Source organism: Labrus bergylta, chromosome 16 (genome assembly GCF_963930695.1).
Source record: "Labrus bergylta chromosome 16, fLabBer1.1, whole genome shotgun sequence".
Lineage (NCBI taxonomy): Eukaryota > Metazoa > Chordata > Actinopteri > Labriformes > Labridae > Labrus > Labrus bergylta.
In genome coordinates, this window is record NC_089210.1 from 17,586,519 (window position 1) to 17,601,162 (window position 14,644).

General features: G+C 39.5%; 1 protein-coding gene across 1 annotated transcript; it reads left to right on the forward strand.

The window, feature by feature from the left end:
• Positions 1-421: 421 nt before the first annotated feature.
• On the forward strand, positions 422-12,382 carry LOC109998801 (adhesion G protein-coupled receptor E1-like). The gene is made up of 23 exons (XM_065965202.1): positions 422-456; positions 2,466-2,504; positions 2,630-2,998; positions 3,128-3,259; positions 3,366-3,512; positions 3,602-3,724; positions 3,900-4,043; positions 4,152-4,298; positions 4,392-4,538; positions 4,641-4,678; positions 5,241-5,321; positions 5,972-6,001; positions 6,107-6,269; positions 6,353-6,466; positions 7,125-7,300; positions 7,382-7,567; positions 7,672-7,875; positions 7,993-8,234; positions 8,329-8,395; positions 9,461-9,552; positions 9,707-9,866; positions 9,977-10,042; positions 10,262-12,382. The coding sequence occupies exons 1-23, from the start codon at positions 423-425 to the stop codon at positions 10,304-10,306; spliced, it is 2,946 nt and encodes a 981-aa protein (XP_065821274.1). The 5' UTR covers position 422; the 3' UTR covers positions 10,307-12,382.
• Positions 12,383-14,644: the final 2,262 nt, after the last annotated feature.

Here is a 14,644-nt window from a genome sequence, read left to right on the forward strand (position 1 = left end):
ACAACTTCTTCATTAAATATGCACATGAAATGATTCATATTTTCAAAATAAACCACACAGATGGAGTCGTATAAATCCTTGTTGCCTCACACTCTCTCTCTAAATATTATTTTTTATTTGTTTTATTTTGTAAAACTCTGCTGGAGACGGCTGGTGTTAATGTATTTGCTGGATTTTTTTCCTTGAGTTAACTTTCTGGCTTATGAATTCTTACCATGTGTGGTACATTTTACTGCAGCTCTGTTCCCTCCTTCAGTCTTGGCATGAAGCTGTGTTTATCTGAAGCATCTCCATCACAAGTTAATGAATTTGCATCAACCTTTGCATTGCAACACACTGCAAAAACAGTTTTTGGGTGCGGTGCCTGCACGTATATGCAGCCCTAACGTTGGTGATGGGCATTTCGTGGAGTGGGCTCGGTCATGATGAGCTGCTTCGCTTGCACACTCCTTCTGGGTGAGTTCATCTCTTTGATTTGTGTAGTTGTGATTAAACTGGGAAGCGATACAGAATTCATTTTGTATTCAGTATAAAACTTCACAATTTATTTTCACCTGAATCTTGAATCACTCAAATATGTGTGTTATGAGCCCAAACTGTTGTTTAATGAGCACCAACTTGTTGTTACAAAAATGTCAGGGTTTAGGATTTTATATGCGTTATTTTAATATATTGTGTTTGTCTATTTCTTGCCCTCAGTTGTTGCATCAAATGACAAAAAGCCAAACAAGACAAACACTTTTAGATCTAATTTTTACCAACAAACATGATCGAAAGACAAGAACTTCTCTTTCATTGATGGGCCTGTCTGATCATAATTTGGCGCTAATCGTCTGGAAACTTCACAAGAAATGTTTGAAAAAAACTTTTATACAGCTGAGAATCAGTTGTTCAATCATCTGATTTGAATAAACGTTGTGATTCTTTGATGGACTCATTAACAAAGACAATACAAAAATTCCCAAAGCCACTACATTATGGCAGAAAAACTTCATCTCTCCCGTGGATTGACAACTTCAGTTTATGAAGATGAGGGACCTCGCTTTATTAACAATCAATCTCTACAAAACGGTGAACAGATATTTTTATTTTCAAAGGAATCCGAAATGACGTTGTCAGTGAAGTGAGAAAAGCAAAGACATCATACTTTAAAAGCTCATATCTGCAGAGACAAATCAACAGGCTTACCAGAGAAAAGGTGTAATTCAAATAAATGTAAATAGGGAGATCAGCTCAGAGAGCATGGAAGTTGCAAATAGGATAGGATAGGATAGGATAATACTTTCTTGATCCCCAGAGGGGAAATTCGGGCGTTACAGCAGCACAGACAAGAAAGCTCAAATACACATTAAACAGAATAGATAAGATAAATGAAATAAAAAAACAGGGGGATACCTACTTTGTATTATACCCCATTAGTGGAGGAATTGGCAGCAGATTTCCAACCAATAGTTATGTCAGACATCTCAGTAAATGTTGCACCGAACTCATTTTTCATCACAGACTAATGAAGGCAAAATTCAACAAGTAATTAATCAACTAAATAACTCTAATGCTGCTCAGCTGAGGCTCCGTTGGTAGAGTCGGTCGTCTCAAAACAAAAAGTTCTGGGGTTCGATCCCCAGCACCGGCAGCCACATGTCCGATGTGTCTTTGGGCAAGACACCTAACCCCAAGTAACTCCCACTGCTTTGTCAATGTGTCAATGAATGTGTATGAATGGATGAGTTAATACTGATGGACTCTTTACATAGCAGCCTCTGCCATCTGTGTTTGAATGTGTAGGTGTGACCTGCGGTGTAAATGCGCTTTGAGTAGTCAGAAGACGAGAAAAGCCCAAAGAGCACATAATAAATGTACCCATTAATGCTGGAGAATTTCCTAAAATATTTAAACAAGGAGTTATAACCCCAACTTTCAAATCTGCAAACAAAGCCTGTAACTACAGGCCAATCGAAAAAAAGATAATCTAAAATAGATGACGATAAAGTTGTAGGAGCAGTATTTCAAGACCTGAAAACGGCCTTTGATACTGTAAACCACAATTTTACTCTTCAATATTATAAAAAGCTACATTTCTCTTATCAAACGCTCAGCAGGTTGATGTCATATATGTAAATTTCAAAAGCAATGTGTTAAAATAAATAGTTCAATATCATCCCCCAAAAACTGTAATGTGGGCATACCACAAGGCTCCATTCTGGGGCCTTGTGGTATGCCCACAACAATTCAATTTTGTCTATTCATTAACGAGCTACCAAACAGCCGTGAAAATGTTTGTTGCCAGTTGTATGCGGACGAGGCAATCATCCATGAATCATCAAAGACCCCACAACAGGCAGTGGAGCTGTTGAATAGGCAATTGGTCCGTGTGTATATGACGACTTGTGTTGCTGCTTATTCCATGTGTGCATTAACATAAGAATTATGTGTTTTTAACCGCTCTCTCCTCATGTACGTCACAGGCTCACTCTTCATCCTCGGTCACAGTGCCTACCCTTCTGGTATGCATCACTCACACTTGTTCAAAAAAAAATTAGACACAGATGCAGCTTGTTGTTGAAGTAACAGTGGTTTGCTTCTTATTTTTTTAACATGCAGTTCCTTTGTTGTTGTTTTTTCCATGCAGGTTCTTGTGATGGATACATAAACGCAAATCAAACATGGCGGAATTTTGAATTTAAGTCGTCCTCCTTTCCTGGTTTCCCATTTAATGACGTGGCTTTCGTTGGGAAGTGGATACGTTTCACAGGGCTCGGTGGAGACAGAGTCATTGCAACATGCTATGGAACCACCAGAGGTGGTAGCCATTACAACGTCCATGTTCCTTTTTCATATCCAGCGACTGAATCTGACACTGCAACTACAGGGACGGCATATGCGGATGTTGGAGGTTGCACTAATTATGGTATAACAATGAGCATTGTCCTCTGCCCTGGAGGATTCTACATTTACAAACCATCAAGTCATCCATCAAGCCATCTGATTTATGCAACCTGTAAGACATGCTTACTCATTTTCATCATGTACTTTATATTTCCCTTCAATGTAAAGCAGTTTAAAAAAAGAGCTACTGTCATCTTTTCACAATGAAAACTCTCTTGTTTCTTTTGTTGCTTCTGTTTAGATCACAGTAATTGTACAGCAGACTCCTGCGGACCACTGGCTCAGTGTACAAGCGGTGGAGGCTGTGTTTGTATTACTGGCTATGAAATCCCTGCCGACCACCTGCCCACTCTAGAGTCATTTGGATGTGTTGGTAAGCCTGTTTATTTCATACTAAGTGGGACAAATCCTGGGAGGTCTGTCCCATGTCTCCCCGTAAAACTATCATTTAGCTGATGCAGTTTTACATCTCTTGGCAGACATTGACGAGTGTGTGAAGACCGCCGGTATTTGTGGTTCTTACTCCACCTGTGAGAACACCATCGGATCACACCTCTGTACCTGTCTAGATGGATTTACTGCAACAGATGCGACTTCACCAGTTTCTACGTCCAACCCCTGCCAAGGTACAAATACAAACAAGCCTGTCTCTCTGCTCTTTATGAGCTGCAATCACATCACTGTGATTAAATGAATGAATTTTCTTCTTTTACAGATATAGATGAATGTAGTGAAAATGTCTGCGGTGAGGGGAGCTGCGTTAACAACATAGGAAGTTTTGTGTGTACATGCAATGCAGGCTACAAAGTTGACACCGATGCAACTCCTATTTGCCAAGGTCTGTCTACTGTCTGCTGTCTTTTTAAGATAAGACTATAACTATAACTTATCAGGGGCAGAACGGTTAGTGCTGAAGCCTCACAGCAAAAAGATACCCAATTTGAACTACTACATTTTCCCATTTGTGTTTGTATTCACACAATGACATTCCAACGGCGTAAACTTTTCCTCAGATATCGATGAGTGTTTCAACTCCACCGTCTGTGGCCCTGAGTCCAAGTGCACCAACACACCTGGAGCTTATACCTGTGCATGTAATCTGGGCTATGAACCGACCACACCGGACCAGGAGCCCAGCGAGGAAAACATCTGTATCGGTATTTGACTTTTTTTCCACATCCCAAAAGCAGAACATTTTTATTTAATGGCATATTTTTCACTCAGATTTTCCTGCGGTTTCATTTGTGTTTTCATGCGTGCTGCAGATGTTGACGAGTGTGAAAAATACGCCGCAGTCTGCGGTCCTCACGCCAACTGCACAAACTCCATCGGATCTTACTTCTGCGTCTGCTTTTCGGGTTTTCGTCTGAACAACCTGAAGGTGATAGCCAGCCATGCTAACCCATGCACAGGTATGTAACCGTGGTTACTGCTAACATGTCATGATTTTGTGACCATGTGAAGTGTGTTCTGTGTGTAACAGTGTGTTGTCTCTCTCTCCTCAGATATAGACGAGTGCAGTGAGACTCCTGGTATATGTGGTAAACAAACTATATGCACTAATGTACCTGGGACCTTCTATTGTTCTTGCCCCGATGGATTTTACCCTTCAACAGGGATCTTTTGGGAAGTAGGGGTCTCATTCTGTCAAAGTATGTTCAGAATATAACCGGTTAAAGTATATTAAGTACACTTTCATATTATGACATGCTTTTTAAGCCTGCACAAGTTCTTATTGTCATTTACTTCCACAGGTCTTCAAAATATTTTAGATGAGATCGAACCTGCAGAGGTAAACATTACCTGCAAAGTTGAATTGCCAAAGAGTGAACTAGTTTACTAACACTAGTGGAATATTGTTTCTCAAATGTTTTTCCAAGAGGTTTGTTAGAATACAATCAGTTTCATCTCTTTCACATTAGATACCACAGCCTAGAATACTTTCCTTGTAATGGGAAGTATTCTACAATTCTACAATTCACTTAGCAGACGCTTTTATCCAAAGCGAGGTACATCAGAGAGTAAGTACAACACAAGCAAGGATCTAGAAAAAAGGGAACAATGTCAGTAAGAGCAAACGATCAGCTTTGACTCCGATTGGACACACAGGTGCTGACAGGAAGTGACCAGAGGTAAAGCACAACATTGACGGCAGTTCTTGAGAGCTCTAATCAGTATAGAAACCATCTTATAAGTCCTCACTATCAAACAAAAACCATCGTCATCGGAAGTAGCCAGAGATAAGGCTGGTGTACAAACATCAATATCCTTAGGAAAACTATGTAAAAGTTTGGATCAGACACTGCATCGTGTAACCTTATAACGAGTCTCTTTTTTTTCCCTTTCTGCTGCAGGGTGAGACTAAAGAGAGAGCTTTTCTCGGCAACATGGATCAACAACTGAAAAACAATGAAGGCATTTTTTTACCAGGCCCGGTGAGGAAAAAAAAAGAAGAGTTAGCCCTCTCCAATAAACTTTAGAAATGACCCATGATTTATCTTTCACTGCAATTTAAAGAGGATAATGCGATTAGTGTTTGACTTTGTCATGATGCATGGTTGGACACTATTATACTTCTGTGGATACCCTCTTAAAGACAGGAACCAAAGAAAAAACTGGAGCATACAAATATAAAAGTTAAGAACCCTGCCTAATAAATTCCAGCTTTCACTTAGATTTGCCCGACTTGTACTCGGACCCTTTGACTGCACTCTTTTCCTTTTCACACAGATCTCACAACAAACGAATAAAACTCATGCGTAGCTTTGACCAGTGAAATGTTCCCTGCTTTTTTCCCTGATTTCCTACTCTGTTAACTGTCCTATCAAAATAAAAGCTGAAAGCCCAAAAAATTTATCTTTAAAAAAAAACTAACTTTGACATCAGAACGTCCAATAGAAATTGAAAGATAAACCTCTTGAATAAAGGTCGGAGAAAAATACTTTCTTGAAATAACTTAGAATAGGAGTGCCTGAGAGTATGCCAAAGTAGTTTCACATAAACTAGACATGCAAACAAAATCTGGAAACTTAGATGCACCATGTAACTTCATCTAAAACGTATTTTTCTTGTGCTTTCGCTACAGACTGTGGCAAACGGCTTCGCAGCATCTATGGTACGAGTTCCTCATTTAACCTTTTCACTCAAACTGTGTGATTTCAGTTTGCTTTGAGCATCATCACACAGTCAGTTTGTTTGTTAACTGTTATGGTTCTTGTAGGAAGTCTCTGGTGTTGGACCACACGCCAAGTCAAGCAGGGTGAGCAGCGAAGGTGACGGGGAGACCGGCAGTGTGATCCTGGGCATCTCAGACCGTTTAGTTTCTAGCTTAGTGCAGCCGGGTCAGAACAAAACAAAGAGATCTGTGAAGGGTTCAGCAGTGGGTAAGAGGTCCACTTCTTAGTGTACTGCAGATGTTTTTTTTGTTTTAACTGAGTGGTTGTTGTAACGATCGTCTGTGTGTTAGACTTAAGTCTGGAGACGATCGGGCCTGGAGTACACAACGCAGAGAGCTCGGTTCTCACAGCCAAAGGAAACAGCATGGCGATCAACTTGGATGGGCTGGCCGACAATAACAACGGTGAGAAAAGTTTCATTATGTAAACCAGGATGACTGTGAAACTTTATTGTCATAAATCCCCGTGTGTGATTGTGTGCTCAGTGCATATTGATTTGAAAACGGACTCAAATTAAGTTCAGAAACCAACCAAATGATTGCAAGGATGTGCTGAAAACTAGATTCTGATTGGGCAAATGCAGCACTCTTAGTTCTGCATTTTATTGATTGAAGACTTCTACTGTGAAGAATCTTGAAGAAGAGTCTTGCTAGTGATGAAGCTCTTATCCCAGACTTTAGATTTTGTACTCATATTATATCAATTTGCAGCAGGAAGTCGAGTAAATGAAGCGTCAGAACTTTGACTGTGACAACATAAACAAGAGGAAAAAGAAGCTTGCTGTCAATGAGAAATTAACAAATTCAGAAATTGGGTGATATAGATGAACTAAGGTCATGGTCTCTGCGTAGTTCTCCGATGTGCACATCCAAGTGTCCTTTCTTTTTGAGTCTGTCTGTCTTTTAACTAAGCACACTTCATGTCGGGGTTCCTCCTCATCCTGTAAGGGTTCCTTTCTGTGATAAAAACCTGTTCGCTATACATTATCCTCTACATATTCACATAACATGCTTGCTGTAAATTTTCCCTAATGTGTTCCTTTAATATGTGGACATTTTCAAGGTTCCGCTGCAGCTGCTTTCCTGACAATAACAGGCATGGAGAGTCTTCTCAGTCATAACTACTTTAAAACAGAAAACCAAACAGAGATGTACTCTGACATCATCACCGCCATCTTACCCTCGATAAACAACACCAACCTCACCGAGCCTGTCAACTTCACCATCCAGCACAAGACGGTTCAGCTCAATTTATCTATCGAGCTTATTTTTTAAGATGATGTGCAGCTGGTAAAATCTTTGTTTCTGTGGTTTCATCAGGTACCCGAAAATGGTTTTGTGACGTGTGTGTACTGGGAGGACAAAACAGAGGAGACAGGACAAAGAAAGAAAAGGACGCTGCGTTGGTCTGTGGAGGGCTGCTGGGTTGCTTACACCACTGAAAATGTCACCGTGTGCAGCTGCTCTCATCTCTCCACATTTGCCCTCATCATGCAGATCGGCGAGGTATCAGAGATTAGTGTGTTGGTGCTCATTTAGAAATATTTCAGTTTCCTCTACGGAATCGAAGATCAAAAAAAATCATTTGAATGTGTGCTGTGTCTCCTCAGCCTCCAGCAGAGAATCCTTTCCTAGATTGGCTGAACCGAATGTGTGTGATGGTAGGACTTGCCTTCTTCGGTTTGGCCATCTTCACCTTCCTCTTGTGCAGCTGGAACCCGAAGATCAACAACACAGCCCGTCTTCACCTCTGCCTCAACCTCGCCTTTTCCCACCTCCTGCTGCTGTGGAACGACAGATATACTGAACATGAGGTACACTGGAATGAGATGCAGATTGTTGTTTTTGGTTTTCAAAATACTCAAATGGATCTCTCCAAAAGCGAAGCAAAGCATTTCATTCAAAAAGACTTTTGTTGTGTGTCTCCACAGCTGGCTTGCACTGTCATGGCAGGTCTTCTGCACTTCTTAGTCGTTGCAAGTTTTGTGTGGATGCTGCTGGAGGCTCTCCAGCTCCACCTGTTAGTCAGGAGGCTCTCCAAGGTGCAGGTCATTCAGAGGGATGGCCTCCCCCGTGTGCTTCTCTACCTGATTGGCTACGGAGTTCCATTTGTGATTGTGGGTGTTTCTGCACTGGTATATTCTGATGGATATGGTGCCACGGAGGCCGAGGTGTAAGTAACACAAACAGTAATACATGCTCGCATTCATATTCTTCTGTGTGCATGTTGTTCGAAAGGACCGTTCATTTGTTTGATTCTGTTGCAGGTGCTGGCTCTCCAGAAATCGCAACTTCAACTGGGCTCTGACGGGACCTGTGATTGTTATCCTTGGAGTGAGTTTTATGTGTATAAATAAATGCATCCGATCTATTTCTCTAATGTGGGGTACACACTACAAGATAACCGGGCTGGTTTTGGGCCCAAGTTATATTACAACATGTCCTGTAAAACAAACCACAATCCAACTGACAAGGAAAGGAGTTAGACCAAAATGTTGACCGTAATGGATGAACCAGCTAACAGCAAACCACATTTAGCTTGCCCATCATATTTGTTTACTCTTAAATCGCGTCTGACCGCGCAAGATCACACTGATTGTCGGCGAATGAATCGGTTAGTGTGTGGTGTGCCGAGTTGATCGTCTCGTTGCACACCACACACTATGCGATCTGAACTGTTAATCGGTCAGGATTGTTGTCATGTGTGGGGTCTCTCACTTTATCAAAATCGTTTAAGATTTTAAAAATCGTGTAATGTGTACCAGGCTTAAGCTAAAAAGCTAACCGCAGTAAACAAGCCAAGAGCACTTTTAAAGAACCTGCTCACAAAATAATGTTGAGAATTTAAAAGGCAAATACAGGATTTCTCTCTTCAAGCTCACACTCTGCACTGCTGTCTTCATGGTGAAGATCAAATGAATGAGAGAAAATCTAAAGATAATTCAGCCTTATTCATTTGTGGTTGCAGAGAGTGGCTTTGCTATCAAACCTTGAAACATCAGGCCACTTGGGTATTACCAGTGGGGTAAAAAGTGTGAATCGCATCGCTGCAGTTGGCACTGCAGCGATGCATGCAGCAAATGAGCCGAGTCAGTCTTCTGTCCCTCTTTGTGACACACTTTTACCGACAGGTCTTTCCTGATTTTAGTTGACTTTAATTTAACTTTTTTAAATTATTTTAAATGAATTTGATTTCCTGAAATGTGTTTTTATTTCTTAATTTTGGCCTTAACTTATGATCATGTTGTTTTATAATCACTGTCCTTGTAAAGGCTACACGGTGTGATCGGGCCCTATGTCCTCACAAGTAGAATTAACAGTTATTTGCTCTTTTTTTTGCAGATGACATGTTGTTGTATCTCAGTCCAGCCTCTGTGTTTTTTTTTATTTTTCTTTTAGCTGAACTGGATGTTGTTCTGTGCCACTCTCTGGAGTCTTCGACCCACGCTGGCCAACATGAGGAGTGATGTTTCTCAATCTAAGGACACCCGGTATGAGCCAAAGTGTTCAAGATCGTTGTTGCAACAGTTTAGATAATCTATTTCACTCAAGGCTCTAAATATTTCTATTTGAATGTATTCGATGGTCTAATGCAGATACATGCATGCTTTTACCTTTAACAAACGTATAATAAACTCTTTTCAGGTTGATTGTGTTCAAGATCCTGGCCCAGTTTGTCATACTGGGCTGTACCTGGATCCTGGGCCTGTACCAGACCAATCTATTCTTCCAGGTCCTCTTTATCATTCTGAACTCGCAGCAGGGAACCTTCCTGTTCATCGTGCACTGTCTGCTCAATAAGGAGGTACGACTGACTGCTCTTTAAAGTACTTGCATGCACTACAACTATGATGACAGCCATAGTGGTGTTAATACATAACTCTGAAACAAAATGTTTTTAATTGTGTTTTCTAGGTCAGAGAGGAGTACATGAAATGGCTGACCTGCTCTTTCAATAAGCAGCGACATGGAGGATCTGTGGTACGTTTGATGAGAGTTATACATACATATATATATATATATATAGTTGTCCTCTTAAATGTCTTTGTAGTCGATGTAAAACCATGAAGGCAGTAAATCTTGTTTCTTTGTGTTTGCGATTTGTTCTCTAAAATGTCTTCCTGGAATCATTATCGAGTACAGTGTGTATTTGATTGTTGTGAGAAAATTGTAAGAATGTGTACAATATATTTTCAACAGAAGGATGTACCCTCAGTCTCCGAGGACTTGGACAAGTGCGAATAGACGGACTGTCGGAGATAACGTGTGCGGTACAAAGGAGAGCCTGGAGCCAGAGAAGAGAAGAGCATGCCAGAGACACTTTTAACCATTATTTATACCAATTATTTTTCTCTTTGTTGTTGAGTGTGTTTGCTTCTGTTTAGTAATCACGGCCACTGCGTAACCACACAAATACAAAATCATACAAAGATGTAAATGCTCAGCTTTCTCATTGATCTGCTATAAACTACTTTTAGGTTTGTTCTATAAGTTAGTCTGATTTGATCTGATGAATGCCTTTGCGTGACTTGCACAGAATATTTTTGTACATTTTGTATGATTTGTCTAGTCTACATTATTTCATCTTCCTTATAAAAGGTTTCTAACCTGGTTTATTCAAAGTGATTCTGTTTTTTTTTCACTGAAGGTTTTTTATTATACTTTAACAAATGTTACCAAAAGCAACGTATCCTCACTTGGTTTGTGAATATCTATTTTTTATGACATATTTAAAGGACGAACGTGCTACTTTTTGATCCAGTAGGCGTCTCCCTACAATACCTCCCCTCACAATACCTACTTCTGGAGTTTCCCCTCACAATACCTATAGTTCTAACTTTCTTGCATTGCTGGAAAGTATCATGCAACCTTTCATGCACTGCTCTGATCATCCCTTATCAATTGATTTAAACGAGGAATAACCCTGATTGATTCTCCTGTTCCAGAGTCAGGGTAATTTAAGTGAAAAGGATGAGCGTTCCTGCAAGCAGCTGGTTAAACAGTACAGATGTTTTGGTTCATACAAAAGTGTAAGACTCACAGTGTCCAGACTAAAAGTATAACGACAGAGATATTCACATCAGCCTCGGAGGGTTTAATTGAGCCTGAGAAACAGAGAGATGACAGGCTAAAGAATGAGCCCCAGCAGCTTCAGAATTTGACAAGTATCATAACCAAGCAGCCCCAAACATGAATAAACGTAAGCACAATTAAAAAGACAATAACTGACATATACTAAAATATACTTTATTATATAAAGTCCTCACAGTCTTGAGACATACTCGGTCAGACTTGTTGAAACCGTCTCCTTCCGAGTCTTTTGCATGTTCGGGGAGCTTCAACAAACACGCTGCTGCTCACACTCTCAGTGCGTCGGTGTGTTAAAAAAACAAAAACGCCCTCCCAAAAGAAAACATTCATGTCTCAGTGTTTTCTCTTTGCTTCCATTTGTATCACATTTACATGAGAGCTGGGACACTTTGAGGTGTGTCGAACTTTACAAGACAAATACAAGGAGACGGGGGGAAAAACATACTGCATGTTCTCATTTACATTGTTTGCTTCCAAGTTATATAAACCTTACATATCAAACCGCATTGATAACAAAGGTAGAAGACACCTGCAATACAAATAGATACACAACTTGAAAATCCACCAGCAGTGCATGGATCAACCATGTTAACTTTTGTTGTTGTTGTGGTGTCTTGATTTAGTTGTGGTGTTTTGATTTGGTTGTGATGTTTTGATTTGGTTGTGATGTTTTGATTTAGTTGTGATGTCTTGATTTAGTTATGGTGTCTTGATTTCGTTGTGATGTCTTGATTTAGTTGTGATGTCTTGATTATTTGTGTTGTCTTGATTTGGTTGTGATGTATTGACTTGATTGTGATGTCTTTATTAAGTTATTGTGTCTTGATTTAGTTGTGGTGTCTTGATTTAGTTGTGATGTCTTGATTATTTGTGGTGTCTTGATTTGGTTGTGATGCCTTGATTTGTTTGTGATGTTTGGTTGGTTGACTTTGTTGATGATTATTTTCTGCAGCAATTGTTTTCCTTAAGCTAAGAGGTCAAACTTTGTCCCCAGGGGATGCTTAGTGTGACACAAAGGTTTTTAGTTGCAAGGTGTTAAGCTCTCATGTTCACAGTCATTTTGTCTAAAAGTGGAAATCATCCTTTGTAATTAGCATTTAAAATCAAATGTCATTATATATAATGAGGTAAAATAAGTGTATAAAGAAGTTTTTTATAAACATGTTTGCATGATTGTTATCCTAATTTACCTTACACACATTCAAACCATCATAAGAATTGTTTTGTATCCCAGCTCCATTGGTTGCCTGATAAATCATTGAACAAAAATATTGTAGCTTTTTTTAACACTTTATCATACTTAGGGTATTATAAAAACTATCCCTTCATCCAGTGTATCCTCTGGAATAACTAGGGTTCTTCTTAAAAGCAGGAGATATGGTGACTACACACCATCTTTATATGACTGAAATACATAAAAAAAAACTACAACAGGCTGTATGGCCGATATACAAATAGACTATATGAAGTATATTTAATTTCTAAGAACTCAAGGTTATATATATATCAATGCTGTTTTTTAGTTCATTAATATTTCACAACTGATGTCAAGACAATGCTTTAATTTTTTAGAATGAAATAGAAACAACGTCATAGGTGACAATATTGTTGAAAGCAGTGGGTTGACTCTGAGTGTCATCATATAAATCATATGTAAGATAGAAAATGTGAGACAAAATGTATTAGGAATAACTATAAAATGTTTAATTATATATATATATATATATATATATTGCAGCATACAATTATATTGTGTCTTGTTGTTCAGTCTTAAACTATTGTTTGTGGCCACCTCCTCCCACATACACATCCATAGGGCCCCATTGTACCAGGTCGCACTGAAATCCTGGCTGCACTTGTTTCCTGTTAGGGGCTGGTGACAGCATAGGGTCAAGTGAAAAGTCAAATAACTTGCTTTTATGTTGAGATAACAGTGTAAAGAAGATAAAAATGACATATTTTAATGTTTGGTGTTCTTACTTGACTTAATGACAGACTTTGATATACATACCTTTTGAATTTTTGTTTCAATTTTCAATTTCCGCCTAAACTACACGAGTGTTTAAGTGTGAAAAATTCCGAAATTGTAAATGGTATTGATAAAAACTTTGCATAATTGTAACTAATAACTATCTGTGAACATCCTGTCCAAATTTGGTGAAATTCTGATTCTGATTCCCAGAGATACATGTGATAAGGCTAGAGCTGTCCCTTTTGGAGAAGCACTACTACTGACCTATTTTAGTTTTTTGGTAAGATGCATAAAACATCCAAAAAAAGTTATTTTGCAGTAAAATATTTTTATACAACCATCCGTTTCATAAACTAGACATGTTCAAGTTGTGAAAAAATATGGTTGTGCTTTGTTCTACCTCGCGTAGGGGTATCTCAACTTTTAGGGGCCCAAGTTCCTCTACTAGAAGGAGAGTGATATTTATACAGAATTTCACAGAACAACAAGAGGATATCTGTTTCCTGTTTTTGGGACCCAGGACAGCACTCCCCCATACAGCTTTCATATTTGGCAATTCTCCGAACACAGGGTCCCCAATGTATGCATTCCACTGTGGGGGCTCCTGACTTAGATTTATGTATTTCCATGTAACTCAAGGAGCAACACAGGTCTCAGATACAAACACTACCCAGATGTTGTTTAGCACATTCTAAGGGGAGCATAACCTTTGTCCCAAATATGTCAGACACTACACCGCTGACAAAGCAGAAGAGTGATCACTGGAAATCACTGCTGTCTATAAAAGACTTTACGATCCCCCTCATTCTTTAACATTTTATACAATAATGAGGATTGGACGATTTTCCAGTTGATCCAGCGTGCAGGGACGGACTCGGGCTGCAGATTTGCAGAAGCTGCTGAAATCCTTTGTGTAAATTTGAGCACAGAGTTGAAATAAATAATACTCACTCCCCCCGACACTTCTCTTTTTAACGGCAACAACCTCAGGACTCAAGGCACAGGCACTTAAGTACACTTAAAAACACACTTCAGTTACAAGTCACAGACAGTGGAGGGAAACAGATCCTGATTCCAGCTGAACACCGACTATTAAAGGTGCCGTCAATATTACACGAGCCCTTTGTTAAATAATAACTTCAAACTATCCGGGGGCTTCTTAAGTGTGTTTTGAACAGAGGCAATTACTTCAGCGCGCCTCAGTGGTCACTAATATTTTAGGCTCCTTAAACAGGAAAAACCCCACTTGGCTCAGAGTAAGCACATCTAATGTTCGACAATGAACTACCTGAAAATACACAATACAGAGACAAAGCTGGCTTTCAGTTGTTGTTTTTTTTTACCAATTTAGGAACCAGTTTGCATTTTCTCACCACACCTGGGAGCAATTTTGATGTACCTTTAGGGTGAAATGTTGTATTCCAGGGTAGATCTGCAAAGGTGTAAATGTCTCTTTCTCTTAGTCATGATGCTTTTATTGTGTGAAGCACTTTGATTTCCCTTGTTGCTGAAATGTGCTT